Below are 24,876 nucleotides of genomic sequence, written 5' to 3'. Positions count from 1 at the left end.
GTAAAAGCGACAGAATCAGATCGTACATCATAAATGATTATTCATTTTATACAATTAATTTAATTTAATTAGTAGTCTGACATATTCCTTCTGCATGTTCTACATGTATGTTTGTTATCTTTAGATGATAGAACCGAAATGATCGTTTTGAATACAACCACCTCGATTTTCTGTGGGAATGGTTCAAAAATAAACATCGAGCAGGTTGATATCTTTCGGATTAGCCGACAATGTATGCCGGACGAGGATACATGCAACTTAGCTTCCAATGCAGATTATATAGTGAGAAATGTTTGTGATAAAAAGGTGTCCTGTACGATTGATATGCATACCATTCCTACCAAACCATCAAACTGTTTGATGAATTTAGGATATTTCAACTTTACGTATAGTTGTAAAAGTAAGTATTGCTATTGTAGTATAATTTTATATTTTGGCGTTATAATTACAAAATATGCTTAAAATGTTGATCAATCAAACATTAATAATTTGAAGGGGCCTCGGTAGCCGAGTGGTCTATGTAGTTCAACTACTGTATCAATTGACTGTCAACACTGAGATTGTGTGTTCGAACCCAGCACATAGCGTTTGAATCTAATTTTAATTAACTGGGATTGTCAGTTTTCCTGTCGAAGGTCAGTGGTTCTATCCGGGCACTCCGACTTCATCCACCCATAAAATGTGACCGCAACAAAAATAGCCAAAAGTGCTAAAAGTGGCATTAAACGCCAAACAATCAAATCAATCAAACAGTGAATATTTTACTAATCATTGTGGAGAGGATTGACAGTCTGCAATGGTCAAGTTGTTTTTAAGTCATATGAAACGAGTATTTTGTAATTTTAAAGTGATCGAAATTATTGAACCAATGCATGCATATATACTAAATAAAGTCTTGTATGCACGTTTCATATATTTATTACGAATCTATAACGTATTATCGACAAATAATATTTCATTCAGTGATTGTTGACTGCAAGCTAAATAACTTTCGAGTTTGTTGCCAAAATTTACCGGATCGTGACATCGGTAAACAATCAACACAGCAAGTGATGCATGTGACGATTAAGATACTAAAAACGAAAAACAAAAACACTTTTGTTTTTTTATTTGGTTTTTGAGAAATCAAATATGAAAAACGAAAACGTTTTTGTTTTTCGTTTAAGTGTTTGAGAAATTAATAATGAAAAACGAAAACACATTCGTTTTTTGTTTTTGTTTTATGAAATCTAAAAGTCAAAAATGGAAACACTTCCGTTTTACGTTTTTGATATTTCAAAACAAAAAAGGAATGGACGCAAATATACACGAACCCTAAATACAGAAATTAAATACAATTGTCGTTTTTTGTCTTTGATTAGTGATACCGAAAACGAAAAAGAAAACACTTTGAATTCCTTTTTCATTTTTTGTTTTAAGATTATTTTCTTTTTGATATCTCTAAATGAAAAACGAATGGACGCAAATATACATGGAACTTTTTATCGGTAATGACATGGATTTGTTTTTTATAATTTAAACCAGGAACATATATATTGACTGATAATATCAATAAAATGTCATTCAAATTAAGTAATAAGTGATGCCATTGTATCGAACTTGTAATTTGTCACTTAAAATTTGTCATAATCGCACTCATTTCATCACAGAAGGGTACAGAATGCAAACAAGGTAATACAAAAATGGCGCCGATGGCATTCCCAGTAACCGCGAATTCCACAAACCATTACAAAACACTTAACATCAAATAAATCACACTTATATTGGTCATGTTATATGACAAAATATATTTACTTCCGATAAAACTCACCAATTCATTGTATTTGTTGAACGTTTGGAATTATGTGGTGAATTTTTTGAGTAGTTCCGATAGTTTTTCAGTCAGACGCTTCCAAAATCCATAAATTTCGCGAAGTCTGGTAAAGTTCGGGATTTTATCAATTTTATACTGACAAGCCTATCAGATTCATTTCCCGTTAGATATACTATTGTTCCCAGTTTAAACATATAAAAATATTGATTGCTTTACATTTATGAAAAGATATAGTACTACATCCTGTCAAAAAATGTATTTATGTTGTGACATTGACAAGGTCACGCTTTACGCAGACTGTTGATGACGTCCTTACAATCTATCCATTGGATGTGTAGTCTGGTAGAACATGATGTATTTAGTAGTTGTAATGGCCTTTTAACTAAGTTGAATATCTTTCAGTAGCTGCGAGTAGATCGGTACTTTGTGTCTTTGTCTTCATGCCAATTGTTTTTTTGGTGCTTCGTGTCGATCTGATTTCTTTTTTACAGGTAGTTATTATGTTTTGTTGAAACACCATTTTCCCAGGTAAAGGGAGGGTTGAGCGCACTAAAAGATCTTTAACCCCTGTCACAAGTCGAGAGCTGTGGTTGTAGTTAGTTGCTGTCTGTTATATCTGGTTTTCATTTACAGATATATTTCACTGAAATGTCAGTGTCAGTGATAAACATTTGCCTAACTGTCACAAATAAATACCGATGTCTCTTGTTTGCTTTAATTGCAATATTGTCTCTATTGATTGACATGACAAAAAATATCGCATTAATAAGTCTTTTTTATTATAAAACATATTGCTATTCAATTAGAAACATGTCGCACTCATATAGGAATGTATAGCATTATCAATCTGTTACACGTGATAACGGCTTAAAATGCAATCGCACACATTGAAAGTGCTTTCCATTGTCTTTGCTACTTTATTGTCTTAGTATTTGTACACTTCAAAATTATAGATCGTACAGATAGGTTTCATTCAAACAAATGTGCCTATTGTCTCGTATAAATACAAAATACTTGGGACTATATGTGCACAGTTCATGGGAAGTTATATAGACGCTTGTTCTGTTAAATGCCTTTCAGTTTTAAAAAGGAAAAAAAATAATTTACTAAATAATATTCTTCTTACAAATGTGATATTGACCTGCGATTTTCCCATAGTGCATCGTTTACAAAAGAAAATTTGCTACCCTACATAAGAAACGTTTTTTTTTCGATTCGCTCTTTCCATAGACTGGTGTATAGAATTGTAAACAGACCATCCTGGCAGTTGCTGTCAAGAATTATAATGTATTCCGTTTTTCCTTTTATTTACCTTTTTAGCAAATTTGTAATAACTTATGTTTAATTTTTTAATCACTCGCAAAAATTCAGAAACTAAATGTCAAAGTTTGCATACAGAAATGAAATAAATTCACTGCAATATAAACAACGCCGTTCAAAATTCCGATTTTAGCAAAAACATATATTTGAAGAATAAAAATATATAGAACTCAAACAGACTATAATAAGTGTGTTAATACCAGTGAAAAAAGAATACGATGTTTGAAACGCGCAAGTCCATTTTGTCTAAACCCAAACAAGACATAAAACAAAATCCCGAGGGAACCACCAAACCAAAACATATTGGTTGTGTCAATAGTAAAAGTGCTTCATACTACATGTGCATGTATTATATATGATAGTATATGATAGTAGAAATGCCATGATATTAGACTTCCAAACAAAAAGGGATGTAACGATCCACAATCCCGTATGGCGAGGCGTATTTAACAGGCCATGGCCTGTTTGTGATATATATTTGCCCTTTTTTAATCTGTAAGTAATCAGAATAAAATTAGTAAAAACCAGACAATAAGAAAACATTCAGTAAATCTCTTCCAACAATTCGTTTTAACAGCTTGTAAGACAACTTATAATCATATATACATTGAAGTGCTTCGGTATATTTTATGTTCATTTGGGTTTCTATTGTCATGATTGTGTACTTAGCTTAAGCTATGTTACGAACAAATACACACGATTACAGTGTTCCCTGTATTTCTAAATCTTTTTTTGTTTGCGTTTTTGGATTGTTTTAAATTTAAAAACAAATGCCTGTAAAAATCGTATTAAAACAGCCTAAATGTAACAAATCAAGTAAGTAAGGCTTAAGCAGCTAGCTTACAACGTGTGTCAACGCCATATATTTGTCAACAATGATCGTCATTCTTCAATTGAAATATAACGCATTTCTGTACATGAAAACAAATACTTTACCCGTATTAATTAAACAAACACCCCCTTTCAACAGATATCAATTTTACCATTCCTATAATTGCACGACATAATCAGATTAGTAGACTGTAATACGACAGAAGATAAAAACCATAGTAGAAACATATTAAAAAAAAGATATAAAGGTAGTGTTCAACCATGTAATGTTTTGCAAAGAAATAATTAAGTTTAACTACAAAAACTACATCGTTTAATATAAATGAAGATATTACATTATTCTGAGAATTCTAGGCATTGCACATTAACTTGTCTTCATGTACTGTTTTTATATAACAGTTAATGAAGTTTATGTATTAAATCTACTGTGAAGTCAGCCATTGATATTAAAGCGTCGTTCCCGATTACATGTATGTCATTTTAGTAAGATACTTCTAGCACACTTCTACATGTATCAAATTGAATTGTTTACTGTTGTTTTGCTTGTGCTTTTTTTGTATAGTAATCTTTTATACCGATTCTATCTAGTGAAGTGCTTTTCCTTTCCCATTTTTGCACGCCATCTTTGAATTACCATTTGTAATTTCACTGATCGAGATCAATCTGGTATTAAATGCTATTTCGTTTATTCTTGTGATAACATTCATTTCACATAATTCAAATTGTTCTTTATATCACCAAGCTGAGACTTGATTTCTATTAAAAATGATAAAGAAAATGTCCGAAAAACGTGTAATATCACAAATTTTGCTCTCACAGCAAATGCGATGTCCTGTAACTTTGATACAGATTGGTGCGGCTGGTTACATTATACCACTAATACAGACAGATTTCGATGGGAAAGGGAACAGCAGAACGGTTACAACATAATTCCTCCTAGAGACCACACCACTGCCTGTGAGTATATTGGTTTACTGTAAATTATTTTTATAGAATACAAACGGTGTTGAGAAAATAGCCATTGAAGTCCTACTTTTAAAAACAATTCTTGGTTTTGTAATGTGGTCCTTTTGTCTAGCTGTTGTGTTTATTCGAATGACATAAAATGGTTTAAGTAAGTAAATTTTGGAAATTATCTTAATGAGGATTTTCTTTTTTTGTGCTCTAGGAAAACATATAGGTGCATATAGTTGTCCCTTTGTCCGTTCTAGTGTCCGTCCGTAAGCCCGAAACATTTGGCTTCCGGAAAATAACCTGAGTATCCCATGCATGATTACAATGAAATATGAACTTGGCATAATAATTATCATCGAGTTTGTATTAACATAAACAATACAAGGGGTGCCACCTGAGGAGCAGGTTCTGTCTACCCTTCCAGGAGACCACCCCTAGTTTGGTAAAAAGGGTTTGTTTTACTCTTGTTGTAATTTTACGTGTTTTTCTTTGTGCTTTTTTATTTGTAAAATTAGAGTCATCTTTTTGTGAGTTTTAACAAACGCTATAAGTCCGGTTTATTTTAATTTGAGTGAGAAAACATTTCATCCATCCATCAATTTCGGTTGATTTTGGTGGATGATTTAAGTGACTTGTGTAAAACGATATTTGAGTCTTTTGTAGCAGCAACTGCTTACTATCAAGAGCTTCTGAGTTCACTCCTAAATTTGATTGGTTAAGGGTTGTTAAATCCTTAGTTTTAATGTTGAGTGTTGTATGACATCATTGTAAGAAGTTGTGAATGAAACAAATCAAGAAATTTATCGATTGTTCAACTGCAACGAAACATAAAGTAATCAGTAAATACGTCTTGTAATTGAAATCCACCGTATTCTTAACAAATATCAACTTTGAAATTATCTATAAAACCAATTATTATAAAAGCGAGGCAAAAGATATCAAAGGGATATTCAATCTCAGAGGTCGAAAATAAACTGACAACGCCATGACTAAAAAAGAAAAAGATCAACAAACATCAGTACACAAAACACAACATAAAAAACTATAGACTGAGAAACACGAACCCCAACAAAAACTGCGAGTGATCTCAGGTGCTCCGGAAAGGTAAGCAGATCCTTCTCTACATGTTGCACCCGTCATGTTGCTCATGTCAGTACAAACCAGCGGGTGATAAGTCTAGTTCGATAGGTCACAATCGTGGAAAAGGGGACGGCTCCGGAGTAAACAGATATTCCATAACGGTCAACCAACTCCTGATGGCGTCCGTAAAAACTACTAAGGGATGATTTCAACTTCACCACTTGGAACTTCCATGTGATTAGCAACCCTCTATCAATGAAATCTTGATAGGAAAAACAACATCTTTTCAAATCATTCAAAATATGTATCAGATTTTTGTATGTAAGGTTGAAAGTAACTGTCTCAAAAACAAACGGAAACTTTTCTGGCATACAGAATATAATCAGAACTCTTTCTTTTTGTGTATATAGTGTTTTATTGACTGTTTTTTTTTTTTTTTTTTTTGTCAAAGTTGTAAATCTCCCAATTTTTGTTGAAAGGATTATCAACATTTAAAATGCGTGTCAAAAAAACTATTATACATTCTCGATCGGTGTAAATCCCTGACCCTTCGCAACACAACACACATTCACATTAACATTTTTACTCCGTTCAATTACCGTATACTAATGTTATGCACAATTTAGCTATATATAACTAATAAGTTTGCTTAATATGGAAGCCGATTAGTCCTACCACCAAAAAAAAAGAGTATGTAATAATTTTGATGATGACATACCAATGGAGTCAGTTTTGAATAGCGGGTCGTTTTAACGACATCGTATTTAGATTTTACACAAAAATATATTTAAGTATGAAACTAAGATGCTACCGTAAGATAGTGAAACTTTTTGTTATTCGATATTGATCAATAAGTAACTTGTAAACACTGCAAAGTTTATGAAAACAAAACTAAAAAATACAAGCTTTAAGGTTATCATATTTGCTATTTATTATTATATTCAGTCCCCTCCTCTCTACCCTTGGCAGATTAAGCCAGATTTTGTGAATACATATCTCCGCTAGCCAATGGTTACGATTCAGTCCCCTCCTCTTCACTTTTATTTTTAGGCGCGTTTTGATTGGATGAGTTACGACTGCGACCAATAGATATAGTGGATCACAAAATCTGGCTTAATCTGTCAAGGGTGGAGAGGAGGGGACTGGATCGTAGCCCTTGGCTAGCGAAGATGTAAGGTTAAATGAAGAACATACATTATTGAACTACTTTATTTTCAGCTTCAGATGGTTCATTTGCCTATATTTATTCGAAAAATTCAAATAAACAAGGTATTGCTCAATTATATTTAGAAAAAATAGTATCTTCGACAGAACAATGTCTTTCGTTTTGGTATTACATATGGGATACAGAACATTCTTTGGAAGTATTTTGGAATAAGCAGATAATTGGCAATGTTACCAGACCAAGCGAACAAAAATGGCATTATGCCAAAATACCCGTAAATGAGACTACATCGCAAGAAATGCCTTTATATACAATAACATTTAAAGTAATCAAAAGAAAAAGGAAAACTGATGGCGCTCTTGCAATAGATGATATCTTACTCGCAAACAGAGCATGTACAGGTGACTATAAAAAATATATCTAGTGCTTTTCTATAGTATACCAGTTAACACTATTCAACCAATATTGATTATACATCGTAGTATGTATACTACAAACATGTTAAGAGTTCTCTACTTTAATGATAACTGAAACCTTTTAACTTCTTGAACATATATAACTTAAAATGCTAAAGATATGCAAATAAACCGTAAAATTCGCCAAGTGTTAAAAGCACACTACTGCAAGAGAAGTAAACATATCTAATTATTTAAAATATAATACAACAGTTGAAGAGATGATAAAAAAAAAAAAAAGACCGAACCGTTAAGGAATCATGCATGCTTGATATAAATAGATTTCCTTGATTAAAAAAATGTTTTCCAAATCATTTAACAGCAAATCAATAAAAAAAAAAAAAAAGGACAGTATCCATAATTTCATGCCAGTATCAACGTACTGGATACTGGGTTGTCAATGTTATCAGTGCCTAACAGTACACCAGATGAGGTATCGCTGCCACTTTTAATTCACAAGGTTCGCATTACGACTATTCATATATCTTTTTTGATGCTCGAACCTTAAATATTTGTAATATGTAATACTAAGCGTGTTATTTTTTAATTATATAATTACAAATGATAAACATTTCATCAGGGACATAAAAGAATGTTTCGGAGTTTGGGGCGAATGGTGAATATGGCAATAGTTATGTATTATAAATTTGGACAGTACCCCGGTAAGATTCAGCGATTCCATTGTATTGTTAAAAATGTAATTTAAAAAGAAAAAAAGAAATTATCTTTTTTTTTATATTCATGTTATATTGTAAAACAGGTTATTTCATTACTGATAGAAGAATTCTGCTCATAATAAACAACTATTTTGATATTATATTAGATAGTTTGCAAGAATGTAGCTTTGAAAGCAATGCATGCTATGCCAATACGATATCGACTATTGAAGGGACCTACTCATGGTTTCGACAAAAAGGTGAATCTTTATACAGCGATACTGGCCCAAAAACAGACCATACAACAGGATCTGGTTGGTACCTAAAGATTTTATTTAATTAAAGTTTTGTTTCTGTCTATTTGTTGTATATTATTTTGTGCGATACATGTATTAAATTTTACAAAAAAAACCCTTGAAATCTGATAATCATAAAGCTAATAAAATACAATTGTTATTGAACATGAACATGATGAGGGAAACAAAGATATCATGTAATAAATTGCTGCCCACTTACTTATACGAACAAACAAAACTTATCTTCCATTTATAAACGTAAAGTTCTTATTCCAACATATATGCATTTAATTGCGTATGCTTATGCAGAATCGAGCATGTGTTCTTTTTTAAAATAAATATCGATATGCGATATGAAAAATGATTCATAAATGTAATATGGCTTGCTAAACTAATTAATTATTTTGTCTTTGGAATAGAAATTCTGTCTACAAATCTGATAATGACATTAAACGAGATCATGTCTTTTGGCGTTGCTTTGAATGCAGTGGTTTCTATCATTTCTAAAAATTGAGCTTGATTACAGATATCTTTCAATTACCTCTATAATTCTTGAAAACAATATTATGGATAGTTATGGCACTAATAATGAAAAATACATGTATTGGACTGAGCAGTCGATTATATTACTAGAATTTGCGATATGATAGTGACAATATTTCTTACATAAGTACAACGACCCTTTTATCAATATTGAACAAAATATTTTAGCAACATTCCCGAAACTTCGTCAAATTATTCCGCCGACGCAATATCCGTTTCTGCCATATTGTTTATCTCTTGTCTGCTTGTGTGCTTTACGTTTTTTTATATTTAAAGATTTACGCAAAAGCAGTGACCCTTGGACACATCAAATTGATTAATACACTTATTCTTGTGATTTCTGAATCATTTAATATATTCTGGTTGAACATTTTTTGCGTAAGTTCTTGAATATAAAATAGATTGAATTATTTTTTCGTGTCTTCCCGTAATTACCTTTTTAAAATTGGTAAAAACAGGAATAAAAGCCCTGTTCATTGATAATTTTCTATGTTTTCTGTGTATTGTGTGCGATTTTGTCCCATGTACATTTACTCCAAATCCTTTCATTTTCTATAAACCATTAAAGATTCAAGGTGGGTTTTAAGAATCAATAAATAGAATATGTGTTAGTCATATCAAAACAATTTACAGATTAAGTTTCGATTTTGTTCCGGTTCAGCTGTTAGCTCACATAATGTTCGTGTCACTAGCTGACATGGTAATGCTTACTAAATATCCAAAGATGAAAAAAAATATGCATTATTTTGACTGGTACTTTTTTTATCTATCAATAATTAATGTGTCCTGCCACATTTATCTGATTTACTGTTGACAAAGGTCATTAATAAGTTGAAACAAATTTACCATTCAGTCCTCTGAGTGAATAGAGACAAACTTTCAATTTCTACTACAACCTAAAACAAACTCTTTTCTCACATTAAAAGTCAGATAAAATGAAAACACCGGGCTATCTCCTCTGCGAAGTGAAAGTACATTGCACTCAAGTCCAACTGAGAAAGCAAACATACTTAACAAACAATTTTAGTCTGCCTTGACATTTGAAGCAAACACTTACATCCCAGATAAAGATCCTAGTATTCATCCCAAAAATGGAACTTATTATAATATCTAGGAATGGTGTTTACAATCTAATCAACAACAAAAACACTAACAAAGCTACTGGATCTGACACAATACTTAACAAACAATTATAGTCTGCCTTTACATTTGAAGCAAACACTAATATCCCAGATAAAGATCCTAGTATTCATCCCAAAATGGAACTTATTATAATATCTAGGAATGGTGTTTACAAATTAATCAACAACAAAAACATCTAACAAAGCTACTGGTCCTGACACAATCGCAGTCAGAGTACTAAAACAAAACATTGAAATAAGTACCGACATCCTCACTCTTATATTTACAAGATCATTAGAAACAGGCAAATTACCATCTGACTGGAACCACGCAAACGTCATATCTGTATTCAAAAAAAGAGGATAAACACAAACCAGATAACTACAGACCTATATCTTTAACATGCAGACATTGCAAATTACTCGAACATATTTTTCATGCAGCATGGTGCATTACTTCAAAACCAATAACACACTTTATGAATTACAAATTGGATTTAGGGCAAACCGATCATGTCGGTCCCAAATAATCTCTCTGATACATAAATTATCGCAAAACAATGACAAAAACATACAAACAGATCTTATTACAGCGAATAATGAATTTTGCTTAAGCTTTCGACAATGTACCACACAAAAGATATTTATGCAAAATGAAATACTTTGGCATATCAGAACAAATCAAAAACTGGGTTGAATTCTTTCTTTCAAATTGAACTCTAACAGTTCCTCTTAAAAAAAAACCCAGTCACAACAGGTATCGCACAGGGTACAGTGCTAAGACCAATACTATTCCTAATTTACATATATGACCTTCAAGAATACATTCAACGTAGCCGAATCAGACTCTTCGCAGATGACAGTATAATCTACCGACAAATCAAATCTCAGAACGACTGCCTCATGCTTCAACGAGATCTAGAAGCTTCCATAAAAAGGGAACAAGGCTGGCTTATGTCTTACCAACAAGACAAGTGTTACATCATGAACATAAACACCAAGAGAATCCTATCAATTTTTAATACATATCAAATACTCATAAGACCCAATCTGGAATACTGTTGTACTGTATGGGACCTATATACATATGAAAACATATGATCGCTAAAAAAAGTACATAGACGGGCGGCAAGGTATGCGTGTAACAGACATCGTAACCCATAAATGGCAAACATTACAAGAACGCCGACTATAAGAACAAGGCTAATAATGTTTCACAAATGAAAATATTGCCATTCCATCACAAAATTAATAACATCAGAGTCGGTCTATTACAAAATCCATCCATAAAGACTCATACAGACAAATTCAATGTAATAAAGACAGCTACAAATTTTCAATTTTCGTTCTTCTTTTGTCAAACCATTAAAGATTGGTGCAAATTATCCTTTGACATAACTAAAAACAACACTACAGAAACATTAAAGGGTGCACTCACCCACGATGTGCTCCTTGATATGTATCCACACTTGAAATAAACAACCAATCATGTGTTTATCTTATATTAAAATCAAATAATAATGAAAATAAGATAATAGATATTAAAAGATTAAATAAAAATGTATAATCTAAAAACAAAGAAAAACTGCAAAAAAAAGATAAAAAATATATGATCAAACAAAAAGAAATATTTCTATCAAACAAACAAAATTTGTTAATCTCCATTATTTTTTTTATTTGGTGTTTTTATAGAATATTTTGAAAACTTGAGGTAACATGGTTACTAAAGCTTGTAAATAGGAAAAAAAAGGGTGAAAATCTGATTGGTTAACTTCCAGTGATAGTTATTTTCTTATATGCAATGAAATGTTATGTGAAATTTTGTCTATAGTACTGGACAGGATAAAACTTTACTCATGCCAAGTATTTCTTTATTTGAAACAAAAATAAATTCTGCAATTTTTTTTAAAAAGTGCAAATTTAACAAAGACTAATAGGGGAAAATCAATGGTGGTATTACACCTATATCGAGAACACGTGTTTTTCAGTGACCTTTTTCTTCTTTTGTGTCTACGTTTATAGCATAAGTTGTATGCTCAGATTTAAATAATAAACGGAGAGCTGATGAACTGTAACACCTGATAATTTGTAGTTTATTTCGTCAACAAAGCCCTGTAACAGTGTTATAACATATGTGTTACATTTAATCTGTTAAATATGAGGCTTTGTTAAATTAGTTTAATTGTTCTATTACAAAGATATTGTGAACACATTATCTAATTCATGGATAAATTAAAAGAATGTAAGTACAATTAATGTCAGTATATAATTCGGCGTCTTTGTCATATTTGTATGTATAAAATTGAGAATGGAAATGGGGAATGTGTCAAAGAGACAACAACCCGACTATAGAACAGACAACAGCAGAAGGTCACCAACAGGTCGTCAATGCAGCGAGAAATTCCCGCACCCGGAAGCGTCCTTCAGCTGGCCCCTAAACAAATATATATACTAGTTCAGTGATAATGAACACCATACTAAACTCCAAATTGTACACAAGAAACTAAAATTAAAAATAATACAAGACTAACAAAGGCTAGAGGCTCCTGACTTGGGACAGGCGCAAAAATGCGGCGGGGTTAAACATGTTTATGAGATCTCAACCCTCCCCCTATACCTCTAGCCAATGTAGAAAAGTAAACGCATAACAATACGCACATTAAAATTCAGTTCAAGAGAAGTCCGAGTCTGATGTCAGAAGATGTAACCAAAGAAAATAAACAAAATGACAATAATACATAAATAACAACAGACTACTAGCAGTTAACTGACATGCCAGCTCCAGACTTCAATTAAACTGATTGAAAGATTATGTCGTCATCATATGAATATCAGGCACAATCCTTCCCGTTAGGGGTTTAGTATCATACCATCATAACATATATGAGAAGAACATAACCCGTGTCATGCCAACAACTGGTTTTTAAATAAATGTGTTTAGTGCCGATGCAAAGACCCTATAAGTGAATCAATATTAACGCCAAAATATGCAATCTTTAATGACCTGACAACAGTATCGTAACTATTTCCCTTCTTAATAAGTCTATTTAAAGGTTTTGTTAGCTTCAGAGGTGAATACTGACATTTTTGTGCTTTATAAAGAATATTTCCATAAAAAATTGGATGTGAAATACCTGAACGTATAAGAAGTCTGCATGTTTGTTTGACTCTTATTTTCAACTTCAACATTATTCAAATGTTTGATTAATGGATTCATTTGTTAGTATATGGTCACTATATGTACTTGGATAGTTAGAAAGGTTCCGATGGTGATATTGCATATAGCTAACCAATTGTAAAATTGAGAATGGAAATGGGGAATGTGTCAAAGAGACAACAATCCGACTATAAAGCAGAAAACAGCCCTAGGCCACAATGGTTCTTCAAAACAGCGAGAAAATCCCGCACCCGGAGGCGGGCTTCAGATGGCCCCTAAACAAAAATGTGTACTAGTTCAGTGAAAATGGACGACACACTAGACTCCGAAACATGAATGAACTAAAATTGAAAAAAACATACAAGACTAACAAAGGACAGAGGCTCCTGACTTGGGACAGGCGCAAAAATACGGCTGGGTTAAACAGGTTTTGTGAGATCTCAACCCTCGCCATATACCTCTAGCCAATGTAGAATAAACAAACACACAGCAATACGCACAGTACAACTCAGTTTAAAAGAAGTCCGAATCTGATGTCAGAATAGGTAACAGAAGAAACTAAGCATAATGACAATGATACATAAATCAAGAAAGGACTACTAGCAGTTACTGACATGCCAGCTCCAGACCTCAATTAAACTGATTGAAAGATTATGTCCTCATCATATGAAATTCAAGTATCTGTCAGTATGATAATTTTGTCAATATAACGGAAGTATAAACAACTGTCATACAAGGGGAAGGTTTCGCTAGCTATGAAACTAGGTTTAACCATCATTTTCTTCGATAAATGCCTGTTCCATGTCCGGCAGACACTTGTCATTCATTAGTTCCGTTGATAAATATAGTCTAACGTTTGATTTTGTAAGTTTTTATGGACCTCCTCCTTTTTGAATTTAGATTGGATTTAGGTATTTTTGGTAATACTTTTTTATTTATATAGATATAAGCTGATCTGACATTATTTACTGCAAACAAAGTATATGCCCTATTGACAATTTACAGTGTTCGAACATTTACTGTAATCTGATTATGCGTTTTCGTCTTTACTTTCATCAAATTTTAAGATGCCCTTATTTGCAGCAGTTTAATGTTTGAAAATATTAAACACATTGGTATATTTCATTAAAGAAATAAAAACAAACTCCGAAAAAGTTGTGAGTTCTACATTGACTGACCGCTTCAATAATAATTGTAGTATTATAGAAAATGATAACTTCAGCATTAGTCAAATGTTTGATTAATTGATGTATTTATTTACTTCTAGTATATGGTCACTATATGTACTTGGACAGTTATAATGCATCCGATGGTGATATTGCATATAGCCAAGGTCCATCTGTTAATGTGAACGAGGAGTCTTGTTTGAAATTTTGGTATCATATGTATGGAACTGACGTTGGAAGGTTAAATGTGACCCTTAATAAAAATGTGATTTGGTCAGACAATGGAGACAAAGGTGACAATTGGAATTTAGCTAAAGTCGACATAGACTCTCAAGGATATTTAACTTTTGAATTTGTTGGCATATATGGAAGCGGCATAGTATCTGATATTGCAGTCGACGATATATTGCTATTACCAGGATCATGCTCAGGTATCTAAAGTAATGTTTAATATGCAACGTGCATGTATCGTTATCTACTTATATTTGCAGAAGTTTTCTATCCTATATTATGAATTATGAAATCTAAAAGACAAATTCTAAATAGACTTTGTGTTAACTAAAATTGAATGCAATGCAAATCACTTCAAAAAAAAAAATATTGTGATAGACAAAGAACAAGACATGGGGTTATTATGTATATGTAATCATTATTTTATACATGTACAATACGGAGGTCATCAGGCTATTGGGTTTTACATTCATATATAAAAGTTGTCATAATGTTGTTTTTTTTTTTGCATATAGTAATCCAAAACTTAAAGGGATAATCATTGGGCTTAGGAGAATTTGAATAAAAAAATAAACCTCCCAAACGACAACAAAAAGTAAACAGGATGTGTTTGAACACTTCATACTTGTTCAAATCGACAAATTAAGATAGTAATACAGCAACTATTTCAATATACATTAGTTATCTTTGTGAATCATGGCTAGGGAGGAAAAACCCACTTGATCGAACAAAATCTACCTACATCTGGTTCCGAGCCCCCTCAAAATATACATATACAGTTTTCTGTCAAATAAAAACCTAAAAGAAAACAAATGTGAAAGTCAACAAGTCGTTTCGGTAAATCAGATCATTGCGGAAAGATATGCTGATGTGCACGTAAAACACCTTCTGATTCATGCACGGTTAACTATTTGAATGAAGTAACATTTTTATAATCAAAGTGTAGTTTTAATAAATTCAAGCGCGTTTGATTAATTGGTGATTAAAACAAGTAAACAAAAAGTAAAATAACAAAAATACCGACCTCCATGGGAAATTCAAAACGGAAAGTCCTTTAAAAAATGGCAAAATCAAACCTCAAACACATCTCATGAATGGAGAACAACTTTCATATTCCTGGCTTGGTACAGACATTTTCTTATGTCAAAAATGGTGGATTAAACCTGGTTTATAGCTAGTTAAACCTCTCACTTGTATGACAGTCGCATGAAATTCCATTATATTGACAACAATGTGTGAGCAAAACAAACAGACATAATAGGTAAAAACGTCAAAAATTGGGGTACAGCAGTCAATATATATAGAATATATTCTTTATCACTATCAAAACAAATAACTGTTTCAACAAAGAAACACAAAATGGGTTATAGACACAGTACATAAGCAAAAATGAAAGACAAGAACTCAAAATTGACCATAGCACAATAACACAATGGCGGGATGTATAAGTACCGATCCACGTCATACATATATAATCAAAAATTGATAAACAGTGAAGGTTAAAAATATACAAGGACAAAAAAGGGAACTTTAACACGTAAGATACTGTTTTTTCAAAATGAATAAACAAACATGTAGGTTTCGATGCAACAGCAAATCGTCAACAAAATCTCAACAGACATTCAAACGTCAACATATGGCCTTTAGCAACAGTCATGTATACATCTACGTAATTTGATATTTGTTGGAAAGATGTCTCTATTAGCAATCAAACCACATCTTCTTTTATTGTATACTAATTAAATTCCCAGCTCTTACGTAGATTCAAGAAAAATTTACCAGACAATACAACAAGCTATCCATTAATAAAATTAAAAGTCGTTAAAGTCGCAGTTACATAGTACAGTAGTTACTAACTCACCTTTTAATATTGTTTTGTGGTGGTCAAACACAGATTTAAATCTTCCCCATCTATTATCAGCGCATTCCATAAACCACACCAGAGATGAGAAATCCTTGAAGTATGTAAAATAATTGATCAATTATAGTTTCCTTGCAATATCAGAGAACTTTACAAAGAACGTTTTCATTTTATTTAAACGTAAAAGACTAACGCTATAAGTGAACGTAAACGATATTTATTTAAGAGAAGAAAGAAAACACATTAAGTGCGTGAATTGTGTGTGTTACATGTATCATAATTTTTATACCTCTTCTGCATTTAGCGGATCGACATTAATGTTTATGTTGTTATTGTATTCACTCGAATACATTCGACCATTCGTTCATTCAATTCACAATTCCTCAGTTACCAAAATAAAATGTGAGAAAATTTTCAATACCATATAACACTTAGTACATCATTTTTTTAGGGTTTCTAAAAGTTAAACATAAACTCTCTCACATTTATCACATAAATGTAATACAGGCATCTAAATACAAAAGTTCAACCTACACATGTAAATAAAACATTGATTGGATTTAAACAAATTTATTATTTTTTTACCCAAATTAATGGTAAACATTATCTACATAAAGTAAAAGAAGTAGGAAAACGTGGATGGTGGAATCACAATTTAACTAATTGTAATTGCTTGCATTTAAAGTCAATTTTTGTTTTGAAGGAAATGTTTTTCAGTTTTTAAATATCTTTACAGGGTTAATTGATCATCAGAAAATATGTGTTGATTTGAACGATGGGCTGCATGCCGAGACTTATTGTTCCAAAGACTATCTTGATTTAGCGAATTTTAAGTTATTATTTAACCCAGAAAAGACGGATGATTATTGTTCTAGCATATATTATCAGACAAAATCCCACCTTCTGAATGAATGTAAAAACCGTACAGATTCACAAAAGTGTTGGATTAATCTTTCAACTGATGTTAGTTCTCATCCAGAATGTTTTCGGTTGTACGAAATTCGGATACATCATACATGTAAAGGTGAGAAAACATTAAAGTGGCAGGTATTTTCGAGTAATAGGAAATTAAAACCAATTCACGTATCGACCACTATGGTTACGTGTTAGTCTTTATTATATTAAACATGATACAATGTGAGAAAAACGTAAAAATTCCCAAAATAGATATATACGGTTTACCTCATTAATCCAATCCCTGTTTCAAAACAAAATATTGATTTATTATTGTAATTGTTCATGTTTAGACAATCATTCAACTGTAAATACAAGTAATAACCATAGTCAGAACCGCACATAAATGTCACATTATAACAATACAACAAAGAGACACAACCATTCTTTTATATTATGCAGTTTAATTCCTTATGATTATCCGATAGATTATAAGCACCGAGGATAAAGCAATATGGTCTAATTGACTTCTGCCGTCTGTAATAAAACTCATTCTTAGAAGGTTTTTCATTTTGGGTGTGCAGGATGTATGAATAAACTTTTCCATCTAATGCAAAGATTTACGAAATGAACTTATTATTCACACAATTATCTTGCTTTATTGTGAAATCCATTCGATTCATGTGTGTTTTAACATTGTTATTCGCCGTACGAATTTGTATGTAGTGCTTATCAAATGTAGATCCTTTTCTTCATCCCTTACTTTTACAACGTTGGTTGTTAGCGTTTCGGTTGACGGTTAATCAATAGAAGCGCCCCGAGTGCCCAAAGTGTTATATCCATTGTCTGGTGTTGGGTGGATACTCCTGGTGGTGTTCTGTAAGAGAATATTATCGGCAAGTATCTAGTGATTGGCTACTGACATGATTTATAACCTGCTTTTCTAAAACGTTTCATTGAGAAATTATGAAGAAACTTAAGTTTCAACTCCTTTAAAAATCAATGTTTCTAAACTGCATGCAAGCAATTTTTTTTTATTAATACATATTTTATCAAAAAGGAAATATTAGGAAAAAGCCAACATCTCGACAAGATTTTTAAATGTATAACATGTAGAATAGTTTAGTGTTTACCAAAAGATGATAACAATTTCGTCGTATATTTAGATACATGTTTTTTCTAAGTATCATGTATATAGAGATAACTTAAAACAATATACAAAATAAAATATTTGTTTTCAGAAGAAGACACTCCTAATGTCTCGTCAGATATTACCTCAATAGGATATTCGAGTGCAGGTAGGGCAGAATAAAAGCATAAAAAGAACCAACAGTGTTCTATTTTCAAGTAACGTATATTACATCAAATTATTTATACATTCCAGTCTAGCTTTGCATACTGTCCACATTGATTACAAATTGAATGGTAGCGTTGTAAGATAAATTATTTTGCCATTCATTTTTAAGTCTGCATATGTTATTTGTTTAAGCTGCGTGACAAGACACGACATTGTCTTGACGAGCAAGATATTTGAATTTGTTAACAGTTTCAGCTTAGCAGTAACTGACAATTATTCTTTCATTACTTTCAATCACTATTGGAAAAATCGTTAGTGGAAAATTGTTAGGTTAAGTATACGACTGGATTTAATATTTGCATTTATTCATGTAATTTTGTTTTATTTTGTTTAAATTAACATCTTTTATTTGAAATTGCCTAGAATACATCAATCCTAAGCAGTCCAGGGCAGCTGACAGAATGGTCCTTGCTTTTGTTTTACATATATCATTTGCCAGGGACATAACAAATGATTATTATAAAAAGTTATTGTTTCTATATTTCAAACATGTTTAAATCTAGGCGATATGACTTTAATTAATAATGTGCATATCACTGAGCTCGCACGGAGCATTTTTAATTGTAACATTTGTTGTATTTTTCTCCACAACATACAAAATAACTACCCTATTTCGAATTGAAACACCAGATACCAAACGTTTGTGTTTAACATGTTTGATATTCAATTCATTAACGTTAATAACTCATGATTTTTCGCTGATTTGGAAATAGTTTATGTCATTTCGTGGAATTACACTTTCCATATGCTCCAACAATTTTGATAGTTTTTAATGCGTAATACTTTTATACAATTTATGACTTAATTGTAATGAAAAAACTAGTGCGATTGTTTCAGTTTGTGTAAGAGACTGATAAGTATATGTCATACTGGAGAAAATCTAGCATAAACAAGCTTTTTTTGTAAATTATGTAGAGATAATTGAAATGAAATATTCATCAAATAACTATTTCCAGCTTTCGAATTCACGACAGTTTCACTATTTACTACCTCTTAAGATGACCCCACTACAGGTATGGCGGAATACGTTACATAAAAAGAAACAACAGTGATCCTCATTCCATTAAGTGGTTTATATTGTTTCCAATGTAATATACTTTTTTCGTTACAAAGTAACCTGTGTGGTACCATTATCCTGTCTATCTCATTCAAGTTTAAATCGAATTGTGGCGATTTTTTTTTTTTTTTTTTTTTTTATTCTCTTGTTTAGGCAGTGTAGCCTCATGACCAAGTGCGCTATTGTCATACAAAAAGGGGCATTATAAAGAACGGTTAGTTTCAGAGTTATTTTACCTGTAATACCTTGAATGACTGTAACGTATTCTTTCATTGTGTTCAATTATCATCATTTGTATGTCAACAGTTTCAAAAGTTTATTAATTGAATTAAAAAGACATATATCATGATGTATTATGTAAACAATTATCTTTAGAAGGCGGTATATTTTAATCACTTTGTATCTTTACATTGAGCATGTTTGGGTTCTGGCTGTGGCCTCGTGTTGTTATTCAACTAGTTAAATGAGTCACAATGAAATAAAAAGTTCGCACTGAAAATATTTGATATATATTTTTACATAAAATATCAATTCAAAATTATATAAATTGCATACTAGTATACAGGTATATTTCTTTACCCTACATAATATGGCAACGTTTTTCCTAATTCTTAATTGAACTACGCCTAAGTAATGACAAACAGTATATTTATCAATTGACCCAAAACCGTCTGCTCGTATAAAATTAAAGGAAAAAACTTTCTTCCTCTTGAGAAAGAAAAATATGACTCCGAAAATATATTTGCGTGTTAATACATTATTATTTGAATGAATCAATTTAATATTTAATTGCATATTTCCTTATACAATATCTGTTAATAGCGATAATCTGTGCATCAAATTTTTTCTAGGATTTTTACATTAAATTCTGTTTTGTACATGACTTGTGTAAGTTATCACAACGGTGGTTGCATTTATGATTTCATAGGTATATCTTTGCCTGCACTAAGTATGAATATGAACAAGTACATGCATATAAATCATATATACACAGATACGTGACGTCTTTTCGCTAACAATATCGTCGCATTTAACCTATGACATTCTGATTAATAATCACAATCGAATTGATTATTTCCGTATGTATAAAAGCCAAAATCTTCAGTTGGTTTTTTTTTGGAAGAATCAAAACATGATACGACTCTTGACAATATGATTGTATATCACTTGAACCTAATGTTATTGTTGTTAATCAAAATTGAAGACCATTGATTCCAACGATTAAAACTGTTTTATCATGTTTATTGCACTCTGAAATTAAACAAAACCAAATTTATAAAACATTTACTGTCACAAAGATATTGTTTTGTACATATAGAAATATAGTACTTTAGTTATATAATATTGAATTTGATAAGACAGAAAGTGGAAACTTTGCGTCAGTAGAAGATTATCTTAATCGACTTGAAAGGATTTAGAACGGTAAAATTCTTATGAATATCTTATGGTCTTAATATATTGCGAAATTGATGGAGATGTCAATTTTTTTCAAAGAAACTCAAACTATACAGCATAAACTATTTCCATATGCATTTATGTTCCTTGAGATGCAGATTTCTTATGCTAGTCAAATGTAATGTTCAGCACAGTGATAGAGATGTTTAAATAACTTGTACACAAATTCATCCTTTTTTGAAGAATCCATGTTTATTTCTCTTTCACCTTCATGGTATGTTTACATTTCATTTCAACAGGGTATCCCAAAATAAGTCTAATAAAAATAGGAAGATGAGGTATGACTGCCAATGAGATAACTATCCACAAAAGTTTAAATAAAGTGGATGTAAGCAATTATAGGCAACCGTACGGCCTTCAACAATGAGAAAAATCAATACCATATAGTTGGCAATAAAAGGACCCGATTTGAAAAATATGAAACAATTCAATTGAGAAAACCAACAGCCTAAGTTGTTTTTATATGATCAATACTTTACCTACGTAAAATTTGTTGTATTCCATAAAAGAGAAAACAGTTTTTTAAAATCAATGTTATAAATATGGTGCACCCTTGAAGCCTTTGTGTAAGCCTTGATCCGAGATATTTTTGTAACCTTATTGTTTTTTTTTTTTCCTTTTGCCTTAAAAAGATACACCTTTTCTTTTATCGAGGTTAATTTTGTAACTGGAGGCTTTTACACATTTTTCCAATATTTCAAAGGCTTTTCCGGTCGATTGTTCGTTCCTATTTTTATAAGTCTTGTATCATCTGCAATCATTAATGGTTTTCCGTAGGTATTTTTACACAATAACACAAAGCATTGGTTCTGCTTGTATTATGAATGAAAAGGGTGCTACAGGGCATCATTGTCTTATTGAAAAGGAAACCAATTATTTTAAAGAAGTATTTGCATTTTAAACAGGAATATTTTCTCCAACTACAAGCAGTATCACTAGAATATAAACCCTTCATAGTCTAAATAATCCATTCACGTTCAACTGTATCGAAAGTTTTGCATGTCTAGAAATATAGATAATCCTTCAATATCCTCATTTTCTACATATTCAATAATTAATATTCCGTAAAACTTTATGTGGATCATTTAAATATCTAAGCTTGACAAACCCTTTTAGATCCGCGTACTGATCAGTTATCTTCTACATTCACTTGTTCAAACGAATATCAAATGTGTATGTACGTAATTCTTATATCTGTCTAAAACCTACTACAACCCCAAACTGTATTCTCTATCATAAAATATTAAAACATATAACTTATTTTGTCCGACACGGAGTCTATATCATTATATTAATTTATGTGTACTAGTAATAATCTAAGAAACCAAAAAATCCTTTACTGTCCAGAAAAAAACATTATCGGATTCACTGCACGCCCACTAAATACACTGGCTTAACAGAATATCTATAAAATAAATAAATATCATAATTAGTACAAAAGAAATTGAGCTCTAAGTTACTCAAAAATTTCGCATACCTGCACAATTTCAAGTATGCCTGCCTTTTGTAATGAAGGTGGTCACTGCCAAAAATATTTGAACAGTTTGCAGTTATATTAATTTTGCAACGTTTGAACTCTTTCCATTTCTGTGAATTATTTTATAGACACCTATTTCAGAATCAGGATAGTGTTATTTGATTTTGGTTACTGCCATTAGTTACATTGTTTAATAACAATATAATAGTCACATTTGATACGGGATACATAATTGGTATGTACAAATATGACGAACCTTTCTATTTTGTTTCTGTCAGTATAGGAATCAGAAAGTTCTATGTTTTTTCATGTTCTCAAGAGAGGTTCAAGACAAAGATGCACTTAAAGTTTTCTCTGAAAGTTTTCCGATTCGTTTTGCATTTGAAGTAACTAAAATCACATTTACATTTCACGTGTCCCGTGTATTGTTCCCGTTTGTTTTTTTTTTTTTTTTTGTGTCAAAATTTGCGGACATCTACGTGCAAAGAAACTTCGTCATCATCTTTGTTAAAACGTCAACCCTCCAATATCTGATTAGTGTATTCACCGCATTGTTGGCGTGCTTGTTCATCCGCAAAAAAGCTCATTCTCTTTTATCATGTGACCCAGAGTAAATAGATAAGTATCACTGAGCTTGCACGGAGTATCTTTTATTGTAACATTCGTTATATTTTTCTCCATATCATGCTTTATCTTGAATTGAAACACCAGATGGGTCAATATCCCTAATGCATCTCACATTGAGGAACAAAAACGTTGTGCGGAAACAAAAAATCTCTGTGTAGTGATGTTGGACATGTTTCAAATTTTAACAAAAGACTGAGCTTACTCATTTGTTCTGATTTGGAGAACAGAGGACCATAAAATAAAGGTGTAAAAACTATGGAGCTATTAAATGTATGCAAAGAACTAAATTTTCATAGAACTTATTGTGTGAAAAAGGGATTTTTTTACCTTAAGGATCCACATCACAAAAGAATTTTTAGGGTGTGCTAAATTAAGGAAAAACGAATCTCACTCCGTACGCCGAAAAATTAACCACACTTGTGAAAATATCTAAGCTTCGAAACGAGCCATCGTACATATCCAAGTTTACGATATGAGCAGAGGAATTGAGGAAAAGGGCTACCATTACCGCCTACCTGAAACGAATTGCGCATCTGTGCCCAGATACTAAAAATTTGTGTTTAGTTCTTAATTCATTAACGGAAATAACACATGACTTTTTAGTGATTTGGGTAGATTTTAAGTCATATCTCTGTATGTAAGTTTCATGAAATAACACTTTCCAACGATTCTCATATTTCTTAATGTGTAATACCTTTATACAATTTATGACTATATTACAATGATGAATCTTCTGATTGTCTCTGTTTGTGTATGTAAAGGATGAATATATGTCATATAGGGTAACATCTAACATGGCTCGTATATAATTTTGTTCTTTTATTTTACATATCGTCCCTTTGATATCTTTCGCCTCTCTTTGCTAATTATGTGGAAATAACTTTAAAAAATATTCATAAATTACTATTTTCAGTTTCGGAAACTACGACAGTTTCATCATTTACTGCCTTAAGAGAAGTTCCAAGTACAGGTATGGCTGATCATGAATTTGTAACACAAAAAGAAACAAAGTGATCATCTTTTCATCAGGTGATTTATATTGTTTCGGGTGTAATATACTATGTATACCAATCAACCTGTGTGGTCCTATTGTCCTGTCTACATCCATAAAGGATGTTCGCTACTCATTTTTTTTACCTTATGTCAGATATTCAGAAACCTCTAGTTTTATCCATGTAGAGACAATAAAAAATTTTAATTTATAATTTCATTGAATATAGCTGAAAAAACCATATTTGAAAATCTTTTAAAATCCTTGTTATATATTTTTTCGTAGTTTTTGAAAGAAAAAGGGTGCAAATGTTAAATGTATAAGAAATCTAGAGAGAATCATTTCCCGCCAAATTTTCAAATGATTATA

The 24,876-nt window shown here is 31.6% G+C and overlaps 1 protein-coding gene across 1 annotated transcript; it reads left to right on the top strand.

The window, feature by feature from the left end:
• Nucleotides 1-7,461: 7,461 nt before the first annotated feature.
• Nucleotides 7,462-24,530, top strand: LOC127708452 (MAM and LDL-receptor class A domain-containing protein 1-like). Its single transcript, XM_052213320.1, has 5 exons — nt 7,462-7,564; nt 8,442-8,588; nt 14,659-14,988; nt 17,386-17,673; nt 24,430-24,530. Exons 1-5 carry the CDS (start codon nt 7,462-7,464, stop codon nt 24,528-24,530), a joined length of 969 nt encoding a protein of 322 aa, XP_052069280.1.
• Nucleotides 24,531-24,876: the final 346 nt, after the last annotated feature.

Source organism: Mytilus californianus, unplaced genomic scaffold, assembly GCF_021869535.1.
Source record: "Mytilus californianus isolate M0D057914Y unplaced genomic scaffold, xbMytCali1.0.p SCAF_7, whole genome shotgun sequence".
In the NCBI taxonomy this organism is placed as follows: domain Eukaryota; kingdom Metazoa; phylum Mollusca; class Bivalvia; order Mytilida; family Mytilidae; genus Mytilus; species Mytilus californianus.
This window is presented reverse-complemented; position numbering and strand designations above follow the sequence as displayed.